Source organism: Coloeus monedula (genome assembly GCF_965178545.1).
Source record: "Coloeus monedula genome assembly, chromosome: 9".
NCBI classification, from domain to species: domain Eukaryota; kingdom Metazoa; phylum Chordata; class Aves; order Passeriformes; family Corvidae; genus Coloeus; species Coloeus monedula.
Window position 1 is genome coordinate 28,840,405 of NC_138789.1, and position 21,213 is coordinate 28,861,617.

The following is a 21,213-nucleotide window of genomic DNA, read 5'->3' on the forward strand; positions in this document are numbered from 1 at the left end:
GTTTTAAATTTGTCTTTCATCACTGATGTTCACATGACAGCATCACTCCATTGTAGGGGACAGGACAAAGCAACTTACTTTTGGTTTGTTGTTTAAGTATCAGTATTCTAATTTTTGTTCACAAAAGTCCATCAGCAGCAGCAGCCTATCATTGTAAGAAGATTTTCGGTTTTCCTTTCCTGTGTTCTTCAGAGTGATGCTATCAGATCTGACAGGTGCAACAGCCCCATCAAGGCTGCAGAGTAACCAAATCTGATCACTCCTCTCTAGACCCAGAAGGATGGATTAGCCTGAAGCCCAAAGTCTTGAGCAACCCCAGGTGTCTTCCTGGAGTGTTCTGCTCCAAGGAGAGCTGGATAGGGGATTTTTCTCAGATCACAAGCATAAGTATGTATAATGAATGACCTTTCCAGATCCCTTGTCTCTCGTTTCTGTGAGTAGGCACGAGTTTACTGAACAGGCTGCTTGCTCTGTGTGTCTGGATCTCAGGGAGAACAAAAAGGATTCAATTTTGTGCTCCTTTTCTTACAATAACCGTAAAAGAATAAAATATAAATTAAATATGATAAGGGATATTCTTGGTCATCTCATAGGTTGTTTCTGGGCCCTGAACAACAAAATGGAATTTTCGAGGGAATACAATAATTGTATGAAAAGCAACTTAAGGGTTTTCTGTTAGTTTTAAAATTTTGGAATTTGCCTTATTTGCAATGAGGGTTGTGAAAACTGGGGTCAAAATCCCATATTTTGTAGTGAGTTGGTTTGCTCTATGATTCTGTCAGATGATTGCTTTTCTTTAGTTCCTCTACTTGCACTGTGAGCACAAAGCCGTGCAGACAAACATCTTTCCAATGCAAGGTGTGATACAAGAGTGCTGAGTATTAAGGGCTCCATGGTCAAGGGGGTATAGATGCTGTGCTGTTTATTCCTCTTAACAGCAAAAGTTTCCCCACACAGACAAATTCCATCAGTCTTTGGGCATCAGGCCTCTTATTAAGGCTTTTCCCCTCCATTTCCAATTCTATTCATTGTCTCATGAATCAGTAGTTCTTCATCTAAGTTCCTTGTTGCTATTCCAGCTGTGGATGGGGCAAGTTCTTTTAGGGAGAAAGTAAATCTCTTCTCATATAATCACTCTGGAAGCAAACTGGGGAGAAGCATTAACTGCTGCTTTTCTCCCAGTGTCAGCTGGGAATCACAGTTTATGCTGAGTTCATTGTTTATAGCTGTGGGTAAAGGCCTGAGGTCCTCTCTCACTGTTTACTCTGTCCTTGGGAATTTGTCTCAGTAAGTAAGGGCTGAATAAACACTGGGTAAGGTCCTCAGGATTTACCCATTTAGTTATTCAAATGTTTAAAAGTATGTTTTAAATAGTGTGTGAATGCATATCCCATATAATGTAAATCTGCTTCCAACTCCAGGGGTATTGCAGAGGATTTATTGAGCTGTAGGCATGATACTGTTGTTGGTAGTGGCCTTCACTGATGTAGAAGGAACACTTAGATAGTGGGGAAAAAGGAAAATCTCTAAAATGAACTGTATTATGCAATAAATAAGTAAGAAAGTCCTTAAGGTATGTGGGCATCCAGCCATGGTGACAAGGACTGGGCCTGCCTGGAAATCCTCAGAGTTTGGTTGGGAGTCCTGGAGGGCTTTTCTCAGGTACCATTTAGGGGTAGAGTTTGTTTTGGTATTTGTGACACAGCTGTTCCATGTGCACAGTTCCCAACCTGAAAGGTTGGGATGAGGTCTTGGTAGTCTCCTAAAATAAGATCCTTCTGCAAGAAGTATCTAAAAGATGTTTGTTTAGGAACCAGAACTGAAGTTTAAAGGGCTATGAGCTAAAGGAATAACTCTGAGACACTTAAAAAAGTCCAGTGTTCTTGTAAAAGACATGCACTGGTCTCTAAGTTGTCATTATAGTAAATTTATTTTCTAGTGCACAAATGGAGCTTTTGTTCATGAAAACTGAGAGGTGGGGTTTGTTTGCAGTACCAGTCACTTCTGAAGACTTGGTTTCTTGTGTTGGTTGAAAGTAAGAGCAGAAATTTGCTTGAACTTCATCTCACTGGAGGCTGGGAGGACATTTTTGTGAGAGTTATTATTGTATGTTCACGGTGTTCCTGTGATCTTCACTAAGCCACCTGTTACTGCCCACTGTTAACAACAGGTTAGAAGGCACTATGTGGCTTTTGGGGTTTGATTTTGTTTTTTAAACATGAGAAAAGTTAGTTCATACTGTGATGAGTTTTAAGGGATTTAACTTACCACAGCAGCAAATTGTAGCGTTATCAAGTGCATAGTTAAAATGGCCTGCAATTAGTTGTCTGTGCTGGAAGATTTATGATCTTCACACAAACTGGCATTTCATGACAGTGAATATCTATCATTGGAGGAGAAGTAAAAATAAATGGGTGGAATAAATGGTTGTAGCTCATTTGAGGCCCTGGATCCCCAGTGAACTATTGTTTTGAGAGGCACAGAAGTAACTGCTGTGAGTCATGGAGCAGCACTGCTGCAGAAGGGTCCAGAATAGCATTTCAGCAAGGACACAAGGAGAAGCCATGGGGTAACCAGACAACCTTTCAGTCCATTTATCAAAGCACTTGTAGTTCCCATTTCAAGGAAGGCGACACAGTAAATATGAGCAAAAAAAAAAAAAAAAAGAAAAGGTTAATGTGTATATCTGTATCCAGACATTTCACTAAATAAAACAATAAAATAAATCAATGCAGAACTGTTAGTGCTTAAGTGCTTAGCAAAAAGCATCTGAATCCATCACAAATGTGGGCTTTTTTTTTTTCTGTTTTGGATTTTGAAAACAAAATTTAACAGATTAAAGGTCTTTTTTTACCAATTTCTGAAAGAAACCTTGACCTTTGGGAATACAAAGAAAAGGATCATAGGCTACTGTGTGTCCATTGTGTACTTTCCCAAGCTGAAACATAAATAAATTTAGTGTTAATGGATACTGATAAAAAGCAGAAGTAAATGGATGTGAACATTTAAGCTTGGAACAGTCAAAATTCATCTAATTTAAAGGGTTTGTTGCAAAGCTGAGCATTCAGTCAGGGTCCTTGACAAGACTTTTGAAGTTCTTGCATCTCTGATTGAGGCAGAAGGAAATGGTGGATGTTGACTGAGTCTGGACTGATTACCCCTGAATTCAATCCCATTTAACTTCTTCCAGAGCTGAAACTCTCAAGCTGTCCCAGGCTTAATTCCAGGTTTGCTTCCTGGAATAAACACAGGAGGTTAACCTCACACACGAGGAAGAAAAGCTTCACAGGGGTGCAGACTTTCTGTGGAGGACACCAGGGTTTGTTTTTTCCTGTGTCCAGGGACAGCAAACCCAGGGACAGTTCCAGAGGCAGATGCTGTGCTTAGACTTGTCTGTGCTCCTGGAGACCCCTCTCATCAATGACTCTGAGTGACCTGATAATCTGACACTGCTCCCTAGACCCTCCTGGGCTCTCCTTGTGCTGATACAGAACTTGCTTGATCCCCCTGCTCCAGCCCCTCTCTGGGAATGATTCCCTGTTCTTGAGTCCAGTCTCAGCCATCTGACAGTGCCTCATGACACCCTTCGTTCTACAAAGCAAACAGCACCATTACTCTAGAAAGGAAACACATACATCTACACCTCTGACCCTTTTTAGGTTATGACATTTTTTAGAAGATCATCTGTTAGATCCCGAGCTGATCCAGGACTTGCCTCTTTCTGACAGGAGTCTCAGCTTTCCAAGGTGGCAGAGCTCCCTAACCCCAAGCTGCTGTTCTCTTCCATCACGTGTGGGGTTTGTGACCCTGATTCACAGATATGATTCAGGGGTTTTTGATGCTTCATGGGTGAATTGCACCCACACAAATGGAAACCTGACAGTCTGCTGCTCACAGTGGTTCAGGAAAGTCATGGTCGGGAGATCGTTGGCAGAAGATCTCATAGAAGGTTGAGAACTTCGTGTCTATTCCACAGTATTGATTTTTGTATTTCCCCTCTCTGGTTGTTTCTCTCAAAGGGGCTACAGGTGGCCTGGTAGGGTGGTTAGTGAATGCTCCTGATGCTCCTCTTCTAGCTTGTGCTTTAAGTGGCCAACTTCCAAATGCTCATGTCCCATTACAGCTCCTGTCTTCTGGAAACAGCAGGTATAATTCAGCAAAGAACTGGAACAGGACTTGAGGAACACATTCAGACATGGCCCTCTCAACTTCTGTTTTATTAACATCTCACCATTTTTACTTAGATAATAGTAATGCAAACAAAATGAAGAATGTTTTTTGCTTCCAGTGTAATTTTCATTTTTTTCCTGGTTTTATATTCTGCTTTTGAATTTAGAGGTTTGAGTACAAAGAGAGAAAGTCAAAAGTTTACAGTAGGAGAGGTAGGTACCAGTCTTGCACTCCATTGTCCCCTTGGGAAAATGGCAGGATTTAATAATGTGAAAAGTATTGTTCTATTTAAAACAAGTATCAATTGTCCAACTTGACTGGTTAATGTTTGAAGCTGATATCATTGCCAGCTTCTTTCATAAGACTGGTATTAAAAAAAAAAGCAAAAATAAGTTTTTAAAATCCTTTTGTGCGATCGTGAAATAAGAGTAGGGGCAGCTGAAGAAATGGACTGGGTAATCTATAGTGAGTATTTGTAGCATGTCAGCAACTCCCCAGCAGCACTCCTGGCCCTGGTTTCCTGTGAAATGTGCCAGGTCCCTGGGATCTGTCACACCATACACCACAGAGAGATGATGAGTAGAGGTGGTTTTGCTGGGCAACTGACCTCCAAGTTTTGCCCATAATAATTTATTTGTGTGGCTGTACCCTAAGACATTCTAATACCAAACATACCTTGGGCTGAAAATTGATGCAGCCTATTGGAAAAAATACCCACAGCCAGCTCAGATGAAGAGGCTAGACCTGGCTGCTGCCTGAAAATGGGCCTCAGGAGGTGCAGGGGGTCTGGGCTCTGTTGAGGACAGCAGTGAGTTGGTTCAGCCCCAGAGCATCCACTGTCAGAAGCTTTTCTCAGAAATATAGCTTCAAACTGGTTTTAGTTTCTCCAGAAAAGCTGCTCATACAAGTGCAGCCTGTGACCTCTTTATTCCCTGCCTGATCTGTTGCATTTTTAAAATACTGCTGAGTAAAACAGAAGTGGTTTTGGTTTTTGCTAAATGTGATTTTTTTGTTGTTGTAGTCAGTTTTAAACAACATTTTAATTGATGTGTTCTAACTGTTTTAAGAACCAGTACCTTCTTCCTCTTCTCCTGCTTCTGTTCCTCCTCCTTCTTCTCTTTTTCTTTCTCCTTCCCTTCTGCTGGTCTAGATGAATTCCTCTTTATACCAATAAATATAAACTCAGTACAAGTTGACTAATATTATTCTGAGTCCACCTATTCTTTTATTAAAAATTGTAAGTTTTAATTTTTTTTCAAATACCTTTCCTTATTTAGCCTTGAAAAAAATCTAACTGTGCAAATGTTTAATAAACTCAGTGAAGTTTTACTGAAATTATTAGTTCTTGTTAGATACAAAGCTGGGTTGTGCAGTATATAGTCCCAATGTATAACTCACCTGAAATATTTTCAGAGATGAAGCAATCAAGTTGCCCTGGGAGTGTGGTTTCTTTACTGCACATTAATCACATACCTGGTTTGGTCTCTAGTTTGTAGACTAGTTAATATTTTATGGAGAATTCAGAAAATTAGAAATAGTTCTGCATTTGTGTCATTCACATTTTGCTGCCCTTCCCACGCAGGTTACTACTTGGAGTAAGAGGTAACAGTGGTCTCTAGGAATTCATTTGTGTCTCCTAGTTTTACTGAGAGTTTTGTCTGGGAAATAATTACAAAGGGGATTGAACTTCCCAGGTCTCTGTGGCACAGCCTTGGCAATAAATGATGAGGTGCGTACTCAGTGAGGCATTTATGGAAGTGTTTCGTATCCCCTGAGCCAGAATTCTTCAGCTCCCTGTAAACAGGTCACAAAATAATCCATGGATGGCTGTGCTCAGGCAGAACCCCAAAGTCCTCATTCCCTCTCTGTTGTTGTTGTCACTTGTGTAACTTCCATCCTTCCAGTGGGATAAAGTGAGCTCTGTGCAAAGATTTTTGTGGTCTGGTCTTAATATCATTGCAGAATAAATCTGTCACTGAGGATGGCTCAGGGGATGCCAGCCTGTCACGTGGAGCAGCGCTGGTGACTTGCCCACCACAAGCTATGCAGCTGCATAGCAAAGCCGTGATGGCCAGGGGACCTGAGCTTAAAATATAAGCAAATAAATTGCTGGCAGTATATGACCTGTAGGAATTGGAATATTAATACATTTTAATTTCCTTTGTGTCCTGAAGTGCATTTCTTATGTTCCAAGACCTTATTTTCTTAAATATATCTTACACCAGGCTAAAGGTAGAATACTGTTTTGTGTTTAATATGTAATTACTACTACTAATAGATATATTTTAAGAAGTTGACTTGGTGCACCATACATTTAACTTAGAAAATTGCCTCCAGAGTTATGGGGAAGCTTAGTTTTAAACCCATTTAGTGCTTGAGAAATAATGCCAGGGTGGCAATTTTAGAGTAGGCATCAGTTCACTGAAAACACAATTTCATGCCCCAGCTTTGCCCAGTTTATATATATGTATATATATCTATATGCCACCAGCAAGTGCTGTTATTAAATCACACATTCAGTAGCTATTACTATGACCTAAGTTTGAACCAGAAACCTAGAAATGAAACATTCTTGGGTTTCCCTTTGAGTTCTTTCCTTTTTTTTTTTATGAATCTCTTTCATTCTTTGTCAGAGAGTTGGGGTCGAGTAGCTCTCTAAGACCCATCTGTCAGCAGAAGCAAAATGATAGAGTTTTCTTAATACAGGATTTTATGCACTGGTGTAAAGCCTCTGAATTGAATGACTGTCAGTATTCTCAATCCACAGTCAGTCAGAAACTTTGAAAGTTAAAAGTCAGCAGAAAAGTTAATGAAAGTATTTGACTTGTCAATGATCAAAGTCCAGAACTGTAAAGAGCATTTATTAGTTGGTGACTGATACGGTGCTTTTCCTTGTTTCTTTCTCTGCTCTCTCCATTAATATCTTAGATCTTTTCTTCATACCTGTCTTAGCCTAACAAAAGCAGCTGTTATTCTGAATTTCTGGCTAGAGAAGCTGATAAGTGAGGTGATTTTCAAACAAATTTTCTGACCTAGCTTCTCCTTAACAAATAATTACCTTAAAAAGTTTTGACTCTAATGTGACTTGACTCTAAAAGTAGAATAAAGGATTAAAGTTGCTTTCATGGGAGTGAGTGTAAGTCAAGAACAGTCCCACAGAAATGTGATTTCCTGTGTCTGTGGCATATTGCAAGTAGATAGAGAATCTGATAGTGATACCAGAATGCTGCCACATATCAGAAGCTCGGTATTAGGAAGCAGAAATTAAAATGGCAGAAGATGGGTGTAGCAGTGTATCTTTCTAACATAAAGACTTGCTTTTCAGGTAATAGCCAAATTCTCCAAATTCTCTGTCAGTGTTACTGAAGGAGTTTGAGTAAGCCTACACCAGCAACAGATGGTGTTAACTAGGGAAGAAAATTCTGCTGAAATTCATGCTTCCACAAAACTGCTCTCTCCAGCACGGCGTGTTTTATTTTATCTTGTCTCTGATTGCCGTAACATTTACATAAAGCTGAGGAGGAAACACAAGCATGTGCCTGATCATTATGGCTGGTCCAGGAAAACAAAGCTAAGTAAAACAAATGTCACAGTGCCACTTGCTCATTTGATGGCGTGGCTGGATGCCCAGGTGATGCTTGTCTGTGAAGGTCTGTGTTCTGTCCTGTCCTTGGATTCGGGGACAGTCCTGAAAGCTGAACTTGGGTTAAAGGCACTGGCTGCCCTGATTCACTCACATGAGCTGTGAATTGGCCTCTCCTGCTTTTTTCCAGGTAGACTTTTCTAACAGAAGTGGATTTTTTTGCCTGCCTTTGTTTTAAAGGGAGAGGCAAGTGGGAAGGACTAATCTAAATTAAATACATTACAGATCTTGTATTAGTGCCATTTAAGCAGGTCCTTTCTTACCTTACCTTAGTTTTATATAGCCTTTTATATTTTAAAAACATTTTTCATTTCTGTGGGCTGCCAGATGTGCTGCTGATACCTTCTGATCTTAGGTAGTTTGACATTGATTTTCCCAGCGCACGCCAGGGTTCAAGTCTGGCCTGTAACTCATCCAAATGATCTATTCATAACAAAAAGTGCCTTCTGGCAGTTGCACCACAGCTGAATATTGTTAAACTGAATTCATCCTTTCATTTGTTTCTGATTGCTCTATAATGTTTACATATCTTACATATTAGTATGATCTTTTATAAGGCACATGCTGAGGTTAAACCCACCCAGAGAGAACTTTATTTCCCTTCTTCTTCCTTTCAGAAGGTGTGGAACTCTTTTTTCCCCTTCAAATGAGCAGGACTCTTGGAACTGCTCCGTTCTCATTTCACCCAAAATGATGGGGCTGAGCAAGTAGGACTGTGTGTGTTGGGGAGACAGGGAAAGGTGACATTTCCGTGCACTAAAGGATTCCCCCCCATGCCCAGACAGAATAACTGTGAAGTGGAATTGCATGTCTGGGTGTAATCCTTGTCTAAGTTGGCATCATCCCCCATGAGGGCAACAGTCTCTGTGTGAACACGTTCAGCTGAAATATTTATAGATGCAGCTTATGACTCAAAGTCTGAACAGGTTCAGATTCCTCTCATCTTCTGTCTTCAAATTCCTGCTGCATTAATTGTGCAGAGATCACTCTCACCTCTAGCAGAGGATATCCTCTCTGTGTTTCAGTTTCACTCTATATAGAAGATAATAACTGTTACTATGTCTCACAGTGGGAGTGTGTCACAGGAGGAATTTCAGTTAAATGGAAGGCAGAAAATCTTGGGCTCCCTTTGAATTTGTATTTTAACTTCCAGAGAAGGATGACATCTCTTATTTGCTTTAAAAACAAAAATCAATTGCCCATTAATCTGAAACACATGTTGTTTTTCTACTAAAAAGATTAAGGATTTTCTTAAGCTCATTAAAGGAAAAAAAAATAATGACATTGATCCTCCTATACCGCCATAAGAATGTCTGAAGGCAATTGAAAGCTGTAAAAGAGACGTGGTGTTAGTGTAACCAAAATAGCCCTGAATCTGGCAAACTGTGCTTTTCTTTTCTTCTGGGTTCTGCAGCAAACTTTGCACTGTTTCTCCAACCTTATGCCTCTGTCTAGTCGTGTGTTTTAGTGGGATTGGGTGAGATGTATACTCAAACAGAATTAGGACTTTTTATTATGAAAATACAAATGCCAGCTGCGTGGCTTGAAAGATTTAATCACCGTCCAAATATTTCAAGGAGGGGAAATGGAAACCATTTGCTGTTTCTGATGCATATAGCTACAGGAGGATGCTCACCCTGTTGCTTCTCAAAGATTGTGTGTCTGTTTTGGGGAGTTTGTTATTCCCAGTTTTCCTCCTTTCCATGTGCATCAAAGCCCAGAGTCTGCAAAATGTGAATTAATCTCCTTAAGTGAAAGGGGGATATGGGAAATCTGATGATGCCCTATCATCAGTAAAGCCCAACATGACAGCCCTTGTTCTTTATTCCAGTTAAAAGTTCCCACAGCAACAAAACTGATAACCAAGTGCCCTGCTGGCTTTATTCATCAGTGTGGCAATTCCCAATGCCCTCGTTTGCTGTGCTCATGTGTTGAAAGTTTGCTGGAATGTGTACAAACGGTACTTCAGTAGTAAGAGGATAGGAAGGTCTCAGTGTAATGTGAGAAGAGCCAGCATGGAAATATCCTGTCCTAAATTCCTGTGACTGTCCAAAACACTAGGTCAGAAGTACTGGCTGCAGGGAGAATTTGGTCTTTTAATTAATCTAAACATCTTGGTGTTGTCAGACTTACAGAACAATTTGGTAAATTGTGGACTAATGACAGAGAAAAGGTGTGGGTTTTGTTTTTTATTTTATAAACTCTATTGTCCTTCTTGATGTTTAGACTTTCCCCTGATTTCATAAAGTATTTTGATGCCTTTAATGTCTTTTGGCTACTTGGTTTTTTCAGAGACACAGCAGATTTTCAGCTTGATCCCTTTGGCATAACCAGATTTTTCCTTCGGCAGGCTGCAGAACACTGCAAGGTTTGCTGCATCACAAATATTTTGAGATGAGACTTCAAACCCCCAGGCCCCTTCTGCCCTACATGTTCTTTGTCACCTACTGGGACACTGTGCTGTGTCCATAGCTATAGGATGGGAATGAGTTGGGATGTTCGGGTTCTCCCCATGCTTCTATCACTAGTTCAGAGCAGATACTGACTGGTAACTTTGACCACATGCTGCATTCTCAGTAAGGTCAGTGAATTGGAATTGGTCTAAAAATCAGTTTGTTTTAGGATTTGCTTTTTGTTGCACTTCATTTTGTTATTGAAATCGTAAAAGAAGGCTTGCCCCATCGAGGTGATGAAAACTCAAAGCTGTATTAATTTGTAGTTTTAAGAGAAAACAAAACAAAACCAAATGTCCTTGCGATGTTTTTGACGTAGCTTCGTCCACTTGGAGTCATAAATGCCTTTGTAAATTCAGTGCAGCTATTCTTGCTCTAATGGGTTTAGTCAGCCAAAATCTTGCACAGACACACAGACACACATGTGCACATACATCTGTAGGGAGAGTAAGTCAGGGCATTAGAGCTGACATGGGAGAACCAAGCAGGATTCCCAGATTTGTTAGATGTGTTCCTGAGAGAAACCAGCATTTCTTGACACTGTGGTGATGGATTTTGAAAAACAAATTTTTGTTGTTTTGTTTTCCTACTTAACTTCCCGACAAGAATCAGCTGTACTGTAAGTTTATGGCTTGAGCAGACTATTGTTTGTGCAGCAACCTCCCTGCTGCTGTATTTACTAAACATGTGTGATGCACAAATGCCAGTAAACTGCATCTTGGAGCATATTCCCTAGTTGCTAGTAAAAACTGCCTTTAAAGTTCAGCCTGTTTAAATATAGAGAGAATGTGCATCAAGTTTAACAGGAACAGGCCTGAATTTTTAATTATTCTCAAAACTATTTTGATGTGAAGTCCAGGCTTTATTGAAGTCAACAGCAAACCTTGAGCATCCTTCAATGGGTCTAGAATTTTGCTATTGAGGAGCGAGGTCTAAATACAAAAAAAACCCATTGTCCCATTGACTAAGACCTCTGGTTTTGCTCTTCAGCATTGGAAACACACAGACTGATTTTGTTAGGCAATTAGTTCTCTTGTATCCTTCTCTGCTAGTAGTTCCCACTTTCTAGAACACACAGTTGCAGATTTAGCCATCATCAGTGGGAAGTGCAGCATAAATCATGGGATGGTGTAGGACTGCACTGCTGTTCTCTTTTCCCAGTGAAATCATGGCTGTGTCTAACTTGGGTATATATATGTGGTCCTGGAAGAGGAGGAAACATGGATCCTGCTTCCAAGAGAAGCAGGTAGCCTGGCAGGGCATGGATGGCCTGTCTCCTCCAGCCTCTGCTGCAAGAATTCCATGTTCAACCAGTGGGGAATTCACAATTAGTCTTTGGAGCAAGTGCTGGGACCCAAGTTCCACCATCTCAGTTTCTGGTGCGTGCTGGGCCTTACTTGCTAGACTGGAGAGTGTTACTTTCTGCAGAACCAGAAAGAAGTCTAGAAAATCTGTCTGGTCTATTGAAAGTGGAACCACTTTGTAAGAGGAAGGAAAATGCCCTCCACCCTTATAAACTGGTAATTTGCATCTTCTGAAGCAGAGAAAGGAAATGAAGCAGTGTCTCCCACATCCTGAGTGGTCTAACCACTGAAGCAGGGAGTGCAGGGGCCGTCACTGTGCCGGGGCTGTTTGTGTGCAAGTGGTAGAGCATGGCCCTGCTCCGTGCCTGGGAGCCAGTGCTCAGATACCTGCCTGATCTGCCCTCACAAGTGTGAAGCAAGGAGTGGTTTGTGGAAAGCTAAGCCTAAGTAAGGGGCAGAATCTGGTGTTTGCCCAGGCACGTTTCCTATTGAACCCAGGCAGATCCCAGCCCAGGTTTGCAGCTTCTACCTGAGGCACCCAACTCTCCTGGCAGTGCTGTGAGGGCACTGGAACTTGAGGTTCCACTCCCAGCCTTGGGAGCTGATGGCAGACCTCAGGGGACATCACTGTCCTCTGTCAGCAGGATTCCCTCCTGATTCTGAACTCTCCAAATGTACAGGATGGGTGCTCTGGACGCTCTTATTGGCAATTGCATTGGCTGTGTTTGCTGCTGACAATCAAGCAGAGTGTTGTATCCTACTGGTCACTCTAAATAAGGCCTTTTTCTGGAGAAATGAGGCAGTTTCCCTCTCCCTGTAAAATACAGCTCCTATTCCTGAAATTTCATACTTTCTGTTTGGCCCGGTCCAGCTGTTCTGTCAGTGGGGATAAGTGGGGGCAGGTGTGTCTTGTCAGCAAAAATCATGTAAATGGGGGAACACATTTCTCCACATTTTTTTAGAGTAAATCTCTACCTGTACATCTCCACTTCCATTGGTAACTCCAGAGGAGGAGCAGGAATTGTCTCAGTACTGGACTCTGATAGCTTCGAAGCTTTAATTGTGAAGTTCCTACTTTGACAAGCACTTTGATTCACCAGAGCTTTCTGTTGCTTTTCCAGGTCAGTGAAAGCCCCATTTTTGTGCCTGGTGTTTGGGGACCATATTTCTCTGCAATGGTACCTGGATTGTGGTTGAATGAGGGAGGCCAAAGTGCTACAGGAAAACTGGTGAGTGTTTGGAGCCACGGACAGGTCTTGGGATACCATCACTGGCAATTCAGACCTGAAACACCTCTGTAAGATCATGGGATGTACTAGGCTGCTGAAAGCAATTAACAATTAGATGAGTGTTATGTCTCTTACATAATGTTAATTTGCATATAGATAGGGGATTACATACAGGGCACGTCTTCCTTTTTTTATGGTGGTGGTTATGGTTATTGTAATTATCTTACAGGCAAATAGGCTTCATTCTTTACTTTAGCAGGAGGCTGAAACAGACTTTGAGATGAAGAAAAATATATGAAGAAATATGAAGAAATAGATATTGTATTATATAGATCAGTTGTGTTCATTTATGACCATAAATGAAAGATGTATGGACAGAATAGTAATACAGCAACATATTATTCCTTCACCTCAGTTCTCTCCTCCCTACAAAGAGTCTACCACTATTAGGTTAATCTAATTTACCAACAAAAATTAAAGCCAAGCTGGGTTCATTAAAAAATTAATTTTCTTATTTACAGGAAGGCAGTTAGAACTAAAACACTAATATCAACTGTAAAGAAAGGCTACAGGTACACAACAGTATTTAGGCTCGAGTCCAAAGGTGTCAGCAAGAGTTTAGTAACTGCTTAACCCTGGAGCTTCTGGGGCTGCCTGTGGCATCTGGCCCAACCTGTGGAAACACTGGCTGCCCTCAGGGCTGACCTGCAGGGCCTCTGGAGAGGCTGCAGGAGACAGGCCCAGGCCTGTGGGTGTCCTCTTGGAAAGTCCCATGTGCAGGTGGGTTTGGTCTGTCACCAATTGCAGCTGTAATCGCTCTCTGACTCAGCACCACCCACCTCTTTAAAAGCCTGGAGATGGGAGTACATGGCCAGGAAATGCATTGGGGCATCACTGCATTTATACATTCCATATGGAACAGTCACTGAATGAGAGGCACAAATCCTCCTGGATGGGAAAGCCTGGACACACCCCAAACTGAGCTGTGAATGGGGATCCCTTCTGTGCTCCCTCCTTGGCCACGTCAACCTGACATTCCTCTGTGTCACAGCTTCAGTGGCACAGTCATTCCTCCTCCTGCAGCCTGTCTTTCCACCTCATCTCCAGCCCATCCTTAGCCTTGTGGCTTAAAACTGCTTTTGCAGCAGATGGGATGTGTGTGCTTTAAATTTTTCAAGTTGAGACTGGGCTAGAACCAAAAAGTGTCCCATTTTACAAATAACTGCTACAACCAGACATAAAACGAAACAATATCTATATAAAATAATAAACATATGCTTATAACACCACCATTTTCCAAGCAAAATGGCAAATCTTGTGTGTTGCTTTGCAAGAACACTTTTGAGAGGGAAGGTTCCGTGTGCTGAATCCCAAGCAGGTAAATACACTTATCTAAGCTCCAGACAGGATACAGCCAGTCAGTAGTTTTTCTTGGCTGGTTCACAGTGGTTCCACACTTAAAATGTACAATGAGAGTTAGGGCTTTTCAAAATGATGATTTTTAAAATCCTTTCCTTGCTTGTACCAGAGAACAAGACATTTCTGAATCATTAAAGAAACTACTGGAAAAAATGAATGGTCTTGTTAGGACCCATAGCAAAAGCCAGTTTGAAGCACTGTGAGGAATATTAGGGAAAGTGTCTTATTAAAGCACTTTTGGAATATCCCATGTGATTTTCTTGAGGTGGTATGAACAGAAAACACGTAGGGAGCCATGGGAGGAGACAGTGCCATGTGCACTGTGCAGGGTACATTGCATTTATTATCTCTGTCATTTCAAAGCTCCTGCTTCCTCACACCTAAAGTTTTCTGAAAACAAACAAAAAATAAGGACATGTTTAGGGATTCTTTCCATTGCTTGATCAATGCCCCAAGGTGAATTATTTCCATAAAATTTGAAGTCTGATCAAACATCTTAAAAGTAAAACTGATACAGTTCCCTTTAAAAAGCTCTGGTTTTTTTTTTTTTTTTGATACAGCTGCAAAAGAAACCAGTTGGATTTTGAAAACTGTTTTAGATAGAGTGCAAATGAAGAATTAAGAAGTCCCTCATTCTGAAAATTCTTGTTTAGCTGTATATTTAATGGGGTTTTACACTGTATTTTCAAAATTTATAAGAAGAAAGATACTGCACAACAAAGGATGGCATGACATCATTACAAACTGTGAAATAAAAAATAGCAGAAAAGGGTTTCTAGATGCATCCCTCATGTGGCCATGGCTTGAATTAAGGGCATTTAAATATCAAACTTCATAACTCCTGTAAAAGTTTTGTGTAACAGTGTTTTCATAGCACACACCAATATGTGATACTCATTTACAGATTTAATTCTGAATTTAGGAGCTGCCCTTGTGTTCTGAAGAGATGATGCAGGATTGCAGAGTTCAGGCCTGAGCTGTGTTTCTGGTGCATTCTGGTTTGAGCTCTGTTTTTGATGCCAATCTCAGGAAGAACAGACATGTATTATTTTCTTTGCTATGTTCCCGTGTGTGTATTTTTCATTGTATGGTTCAGGACTATGGTTCGTGCTGTTAAAGATTAAATACTAATGTGATTTGCTGCCAATAAGTATTGCCAAATACACTCAGTGCTCTTGAGTAGCTCTAGTTTTGCCTCCTTAGCTTTTACTGTCATCTCTGATGGGATATTACCAAGAGGCCACAAAACCTGCTGAATTATTGTCTTAAAAGCCCATATTATTCCATCTGATACTTTGTTTTGTGAGTAATGGTAGCCACTCTGGAGTGGAAGGACAAGCTGATTTATAAATTCAGTATAAGGCAGAGCTTATATTGATCTTCTTTTATAGCAGTAATTGCTTCTCAGGGTATACATTTTGTTTCCTGCAATGAATGTATGAAGCATCTATCAGGATGACAACACACCTCGTGTTTTATCATAACAGTGTGATAGAGAAAGATGTAGGGGTTTGGGCCAAGAAGATGCTTCTGGTAGAATTCCAATGAGGATATGTATGCAGAATGGGAGAGACAAGAGGACAGGAAAAAAGTCATCCTTACACCTTGCTCTCCTGACTGAGGAGCTGCATGCTTAGATTTTGGCCTGGGTTTGGTGCAAAGTTGGTTGTTTTTCTTAGTGTTTATATGCCAAATCCTGAATGTCAGTGGGAGTTTTGCCATTGGCTTCTCTAGGTCTAGGATTTAACACTTCATGAGTAATTTAGAAGCTCTTTTGTCTCTTTTAGAGCTATGATACTGCCTTTCCCTTTTCCAGGACTGAATTTTTAAGATGTAATCATCCCCAAAATGTTGCTTTTCTCTTTTTCAGATCGATCATGTGGTGCAAGGCCATGTCGCCTTTCCAGAATTAGAGGCAAAAGCTGCAGCCAGGTCACTGTTTTATTCCTTTATCACATCCCTGCCTTACAAACTGATGCACACTGTATTCCCAGTAGTGTCCTCATTCTGAATCAGGGGAATTAACAGTCTGGTAGTGGGCTGGAAGTATTTACGAAGACTTTCCAGGTGATTGCTCAAAAAGAAAAGGTTTAAACTCCCCTCAGATACCTTTGGCATATCTAAGTAATGATATTAACTTTTTGCTTTTCAGCTTTTCTATCCAGGCCAGGGTATTTCTTGATTCCATAGCACCAGCCCTGTTCAGCAGATCTCCATGCCTTGGGCTAATAATGTGTCTTAATTTGTAGGTGGAACAATTAAGGTCTAAGGAGGAGATATGGCTTAATTAGGAATATATTACTCAGTATTTTTGAAAGAGTCATCTAAAGGAAGGTGTAGCCACTGTATGGGAAACTCCTGCATGGCAGCACAAATAGAACAGAGAAACCCAGGATGGATTTTCAGACAAAACGTAAAATGGAGGGGTGACTTGGAGGTAACTCCAGGATTCCTTGAACCAGAGGCTGTGTGTGATGTGGAATTTGAGCTTGTTCTGCTTTAGAAGTGGATGAAGACAGTTCAGACACTTCTGTCAGGCCTGGACTTTCTCAAGCTTTTTTGGCTTGTATTCATGCTAAGATGGTTCACATCACTCCCAGAGAGGTCTCAGCTGAACAGCTGGGCACGTTGGATGAAAATGTGATTCTCTTTTAATGTCTTTTTCCTCCTTAGATTAAAGAAAAAAACCAGCAAACTTGGCATTTTCCCTTCAGTTTCTCCCTCTGGTCTGAGAGGCAGGGTCAGTCGTGATAGATGGATTAAGCACGTGTAGTTACAGAGTTAGTTTCAGTCCTCCCCGGGGAGATAAAGCCCTACCTGGTTTCTCTGGATGACCCTTCCTTGCCTTGCAGGGCCCACTGCCTTACTTGTTTGTTAAGAACTTGACCAGGATTCCCAGAAATGTATTGGACTTCATTCAATATGAAACAGATTCATGCTTCCTAGAATTCTCTTTGTTGTTCTCTGCAAAAGGAAATCAGGAAATAAATGCATCTGTGTATGTTTGGAATAAAGATTGAACTGGGTCCTTTTCAAAATTCTGGCTTTCAGGCCATTTTGCCAGTGCCCCTATTTGAAGCACAAACATAAGACAAACAGTTTAGTCTGTAATGCCAGGATAAACCATTTTTTTTGTGCTGGAAAAATGCCTATTGAGTAGCCTACTTGTGTCTTTTGGGTCTGATGCTGAGCTGACTGACCACAGCTAATGCCACAGTGCAAAAACTGAGACTGTGATGTGAACAGGACACTAAACACAGAATATTGGGAGTAGAACTCCATATTATCCAAGGGTATGGTGTCATAACTTTGGATTTGAGTCTCCTGCAGTTAGTAAAATGGAGAATAGCACTGATAGTAAGAGTTGTAATGTTTTATAAAAAGAGTGGTAATATTTTATGAAGTTAATTTGCTGAATGGTATTTTTGTAATGCTTTCCAGATATCACTTTCCTAATGAAGCATTGGTATAGCTATAAATTTACTAAACAATATTAATTCTCTCATCCTCTTTCTCCCCGTCCTTCTCAAATATTTGTTAAATTTGAAGAATTTAATTTGAACAAACAAAAATCAAGAACTTTGAAATTTGAACTTATTTTTCCTCCTTATTTTTTCCTATTTTTACATGGTTCACAAACTTCAGCCTCATCAGAGGTGCAAGTAGCAGCTGCTGTTGGTCCAAACTCTGGATAATGTTTTACTTACATGAAGTCATATAATTAATACACAGAATCCCAGACTGGTTTGGGTTGGAAGGGACCTGAGAGCCCATCCAGTCCCACCCCCTGCCATGGGCAGGGACACCTTCCACTATCCCAGGTTGCTCCAACCTGGCTTTGGACACTTCCAGGGATGGGGCAGCCACAGCTTCTCTGGACAACCTGTTCCAGGGCCTCCCCACCCTCACAGGGAGGAATTACTTCCCAATAGCCCATCTAGCCCTGCCCTCTGGCAGTTTGAAGCCATTCCCTATGTCTCCAGGCCCTTGTAATTGTCTCTCTCCATCTTTCTTGTAGGCTCCCTTCAAACATGGTATCTTGTTTTGGAGGGCTATTGGTGATGATAAATTATTTCACTGGAATTCTCAGCAGAATAGTTCAGAGAATTTGGTTTATTATTCTCTGTGTGGGTGTAGGAATTTGAATCCTGTTCAGCCATTGCAAATGAGAGTTCCATACTTTGGTGTGCAATTCCATGCTGCCTTTGCTTCCCATGCTGGGTGCAGTGCAGTGAAGAGTTAAGCACATGCATGTGTAGCTCATTAAAAAAAGAACATCAGAGGTCACAAATCCGTGCCTCTTGCTTGCTGCTGCCTATCAACTCCTTCTGCTTCCCCAAACCTGTCCTCCCTTTCTGCTGATGCTGCTAAGAAGCAGGTTTGGAGCTGCAGGTCCCTGCTGAGCAGCTGATCTCAGGAGGTTCCCTGTGCAAACTCTCCTTTGCCCACACCAGAGCAGATTTCCAGCTGTGTTTTGCACCGGTGCAGAGATTTGTGGTGACTTGTAAGGGCGTGAGAGGCTCAGACAACCAGCTCTGACCACTGCTGCTGAAGGCCAGGCTTGTGCAACCCTCCCAGTCCTATTCCTGGGTTCTTTTTTCACCCTTCTTTTACTGGAACTGGAGAGGGTTGGATTACAGGAGGATTTTCTGGACAATTTAAATTTAGCATTTGGTCAATCTGGTGGGCAAAATCTGTGAGCACCAAAACGTGGGGTTTTTCAGGCAATTCAGTGAGTAGCAGAAATTGCTGTGATGTATCACTTTTGCTCTTCATCCTACACCTTGTGTACATCTGACATTTAGTCATCACTGCTCTGTTAAATTCTGTACAGATAGATTAGAGTAGAAAATTTTTAAAAATTAAAGAATATGATAATTTCTGCTTTTAAGTTTAAATAATTCTGTTTTCTAGAGTGACCATTTCTAATCTCTGGAGAAGAAAAGTGCCTAACTGACAGCAAAGTTTCTATGTCCTTTGGCACTTGGTGAAGTGATGTTTCAGGGCAGAATTCCCTTTCCTATAGATGTCAATGTCATTTCCCTATCTAAAGAGAGATCTCCTGAAAAGAAAGCATTGAAGTTAACACACACGGGATCTATCAGCTATTCTGGGATCTTTCTAGCAGAACATAATAATCATATTTGGCAGTTTTCTGTAACTCTAGATGGTTTAGAACCTTTTTTTTCAATTCAGAAATCTGGGATTTTTAGATTTTTTTTTTTCCCTGAAAGATACCTGATGGCATCTTCCATGATTCCTGAACAGATTAAATACCAACCTCTGGTTGCTTTCTGAAGTCGTGTCCCAGGTATGAACATAACTCTGAGCAGACTTGCATTGATTTCTTATTCTCTGCTTTCAGCACAGTTCCTTTTTCATGGCAGCAGCTCCTGCTCAGCTCTGCAGGTCAGAGGCAGCTGCCACTGATACCTTCTCATAGAACTGAAGAGAAAAAGCTCCAGGAGCTGGTGGTGTTATACTGTGTTAAACACAAAGGTGGTAAACGAGGAACTGGCAAGTGTTTGAAGGATTTTGCTGGTCACTCAGTCCAAATGTAGTGCCTTGAGCCTTTATCTATATTTTGGAAAAAAAAGGTGAAAAGGTGTGGAAAAAAGTGTAATTCCAAGGTTATGTGGATTTTAAGCGTATTTGGCTCAACTTCAGCCTCCTTTTGTTCAGTGCTTGTGTTCTGACAGAGCTGCACAAATGGCTAATCCTTGTGAGAGCTATCAACCAGGATAGAGATGAGAAAGAAGCTGGGATGTCTGGTGGGTCTGTGGTTGAGTGAAGCTTTCCTTTTTTATCCTTCCCAACAGTCAAGCCATGCCTGAGACTGGAATTAAAATGACTTTATCCTTAGCATGTACTGCTTGTAGTAGAGTCTTTAGGGACAGAAAAAACAGGGCCACTTTTACAACAACGGGAAAAAAGTGATGGTGACCTCCAAATTATCATAATTCAGGTCCAGGAAGACACATAAAGTACATTTTAAAGGACGTGAATAAGGATGTAAATTAGTTATTTTAATGTCTTCCAAGTGTACTTCATTTTGAATGATGCCCTCTGATAGTGTACACATGGTAAGGTATAATTGAAAAAACATGCAGCTGAATGGTTGAATGCAAAGTATAAATATACAGCTGCTAGTGGGTCAGAAGTCAAACTAGTAAAGCATATGCCAAATTCCCTTAGGGATCTCATTAGTGCATGATTGAATATACATGTAGAGGCTAAATGAATATCACTGTTTGGGTCTGCAGTGGATGAGACAATGACTAATCAATTGTAATTAGCGTTAGATGCTATTATTGACCCACATGTCTAGAATTAAATGCCCCACTTGGAGATTTCCAAGGAGTTGGAAAATATATATGGGTTTGTTTGTGATAGGATGAGAGTTTGAAAAAAAATATTCAGAGTGTAATTGCAACATTTTTAAAATGGAATGTCACTAGAGTCATTGCAAGCCAAGGCACTGAAGAATTCACCATTAGTCCTAAGTCCAGGAAAAAAGTCTGTTGGATATTGTGGAGTTGGGTGTAGCATCTGAACTTAGATACAGTCATATTTAGGCCCATGTTGAGCTCCTCCCTAAAATAGCAGCCACTCACTTTCTCTCCTCCACCCTTAGTGCTGCATTTTAATCATAACACACATTGAAATAATTATGGCTTAAAAAAGGAAAGCTGTACATCCAGCACTATTGATTAATCAGAGAAATTTTTAAACATTTGCACAGGAATTTGGTTTTCATTTCTGTCTGGAATCCTCCTACTCCTCCCTCTCAGCTGTGGGAGAGGAGCAGCAGCAGCCCCCAAATCTCAAACAGCTCTGGGGACCCTTAGGAGTCAGTGGACAAATTCAAGGTCACATTATCTCCCCTCATCCCGGGAAAATCAGGAATTCTGATGGCCTGTTGAGCACACGTGCACAGAGACATCCCTGCAGTGCCATGGCCTTGGCAGGCAGTGGGATTTTGCTGTGCTTTGATG

The 21,213-nt window shown here is 41.0% G+C and overlaps 1 protein-coding gene across 6 annotated transcripts in view; it reads left to right on the forward strand.

Moving 5' to 3' along the window:
* The window catches only part of FGGY (FGGY carbohydrate kinase domain containing), a 258,204-nt gene that overhangs the window by 202,405 nt on the left and 34,586 nt on the right, over positions 1-21,213 (forward strand). For 5 of the 6 annotated variants that reach the window (XM_082286809.1, XM_082286810.1, XM_082286811.1 and 2 more), the window contains 2 exons: positions 12,692-12,799; positions 16,089-16,150. In XM_082286809.1, the coding sequence (XP_082142935.1) occupies positions 12,692-12,799; positions 16,089-16,150 (170 nt within the window). The remainder of the gene's footprint in view (positions 1-12,691; positions 12,800-16,088; positions 16,151-21,213) is intronic. The other variant, XM_082286813.1, reaches the window with a different exon arrangement.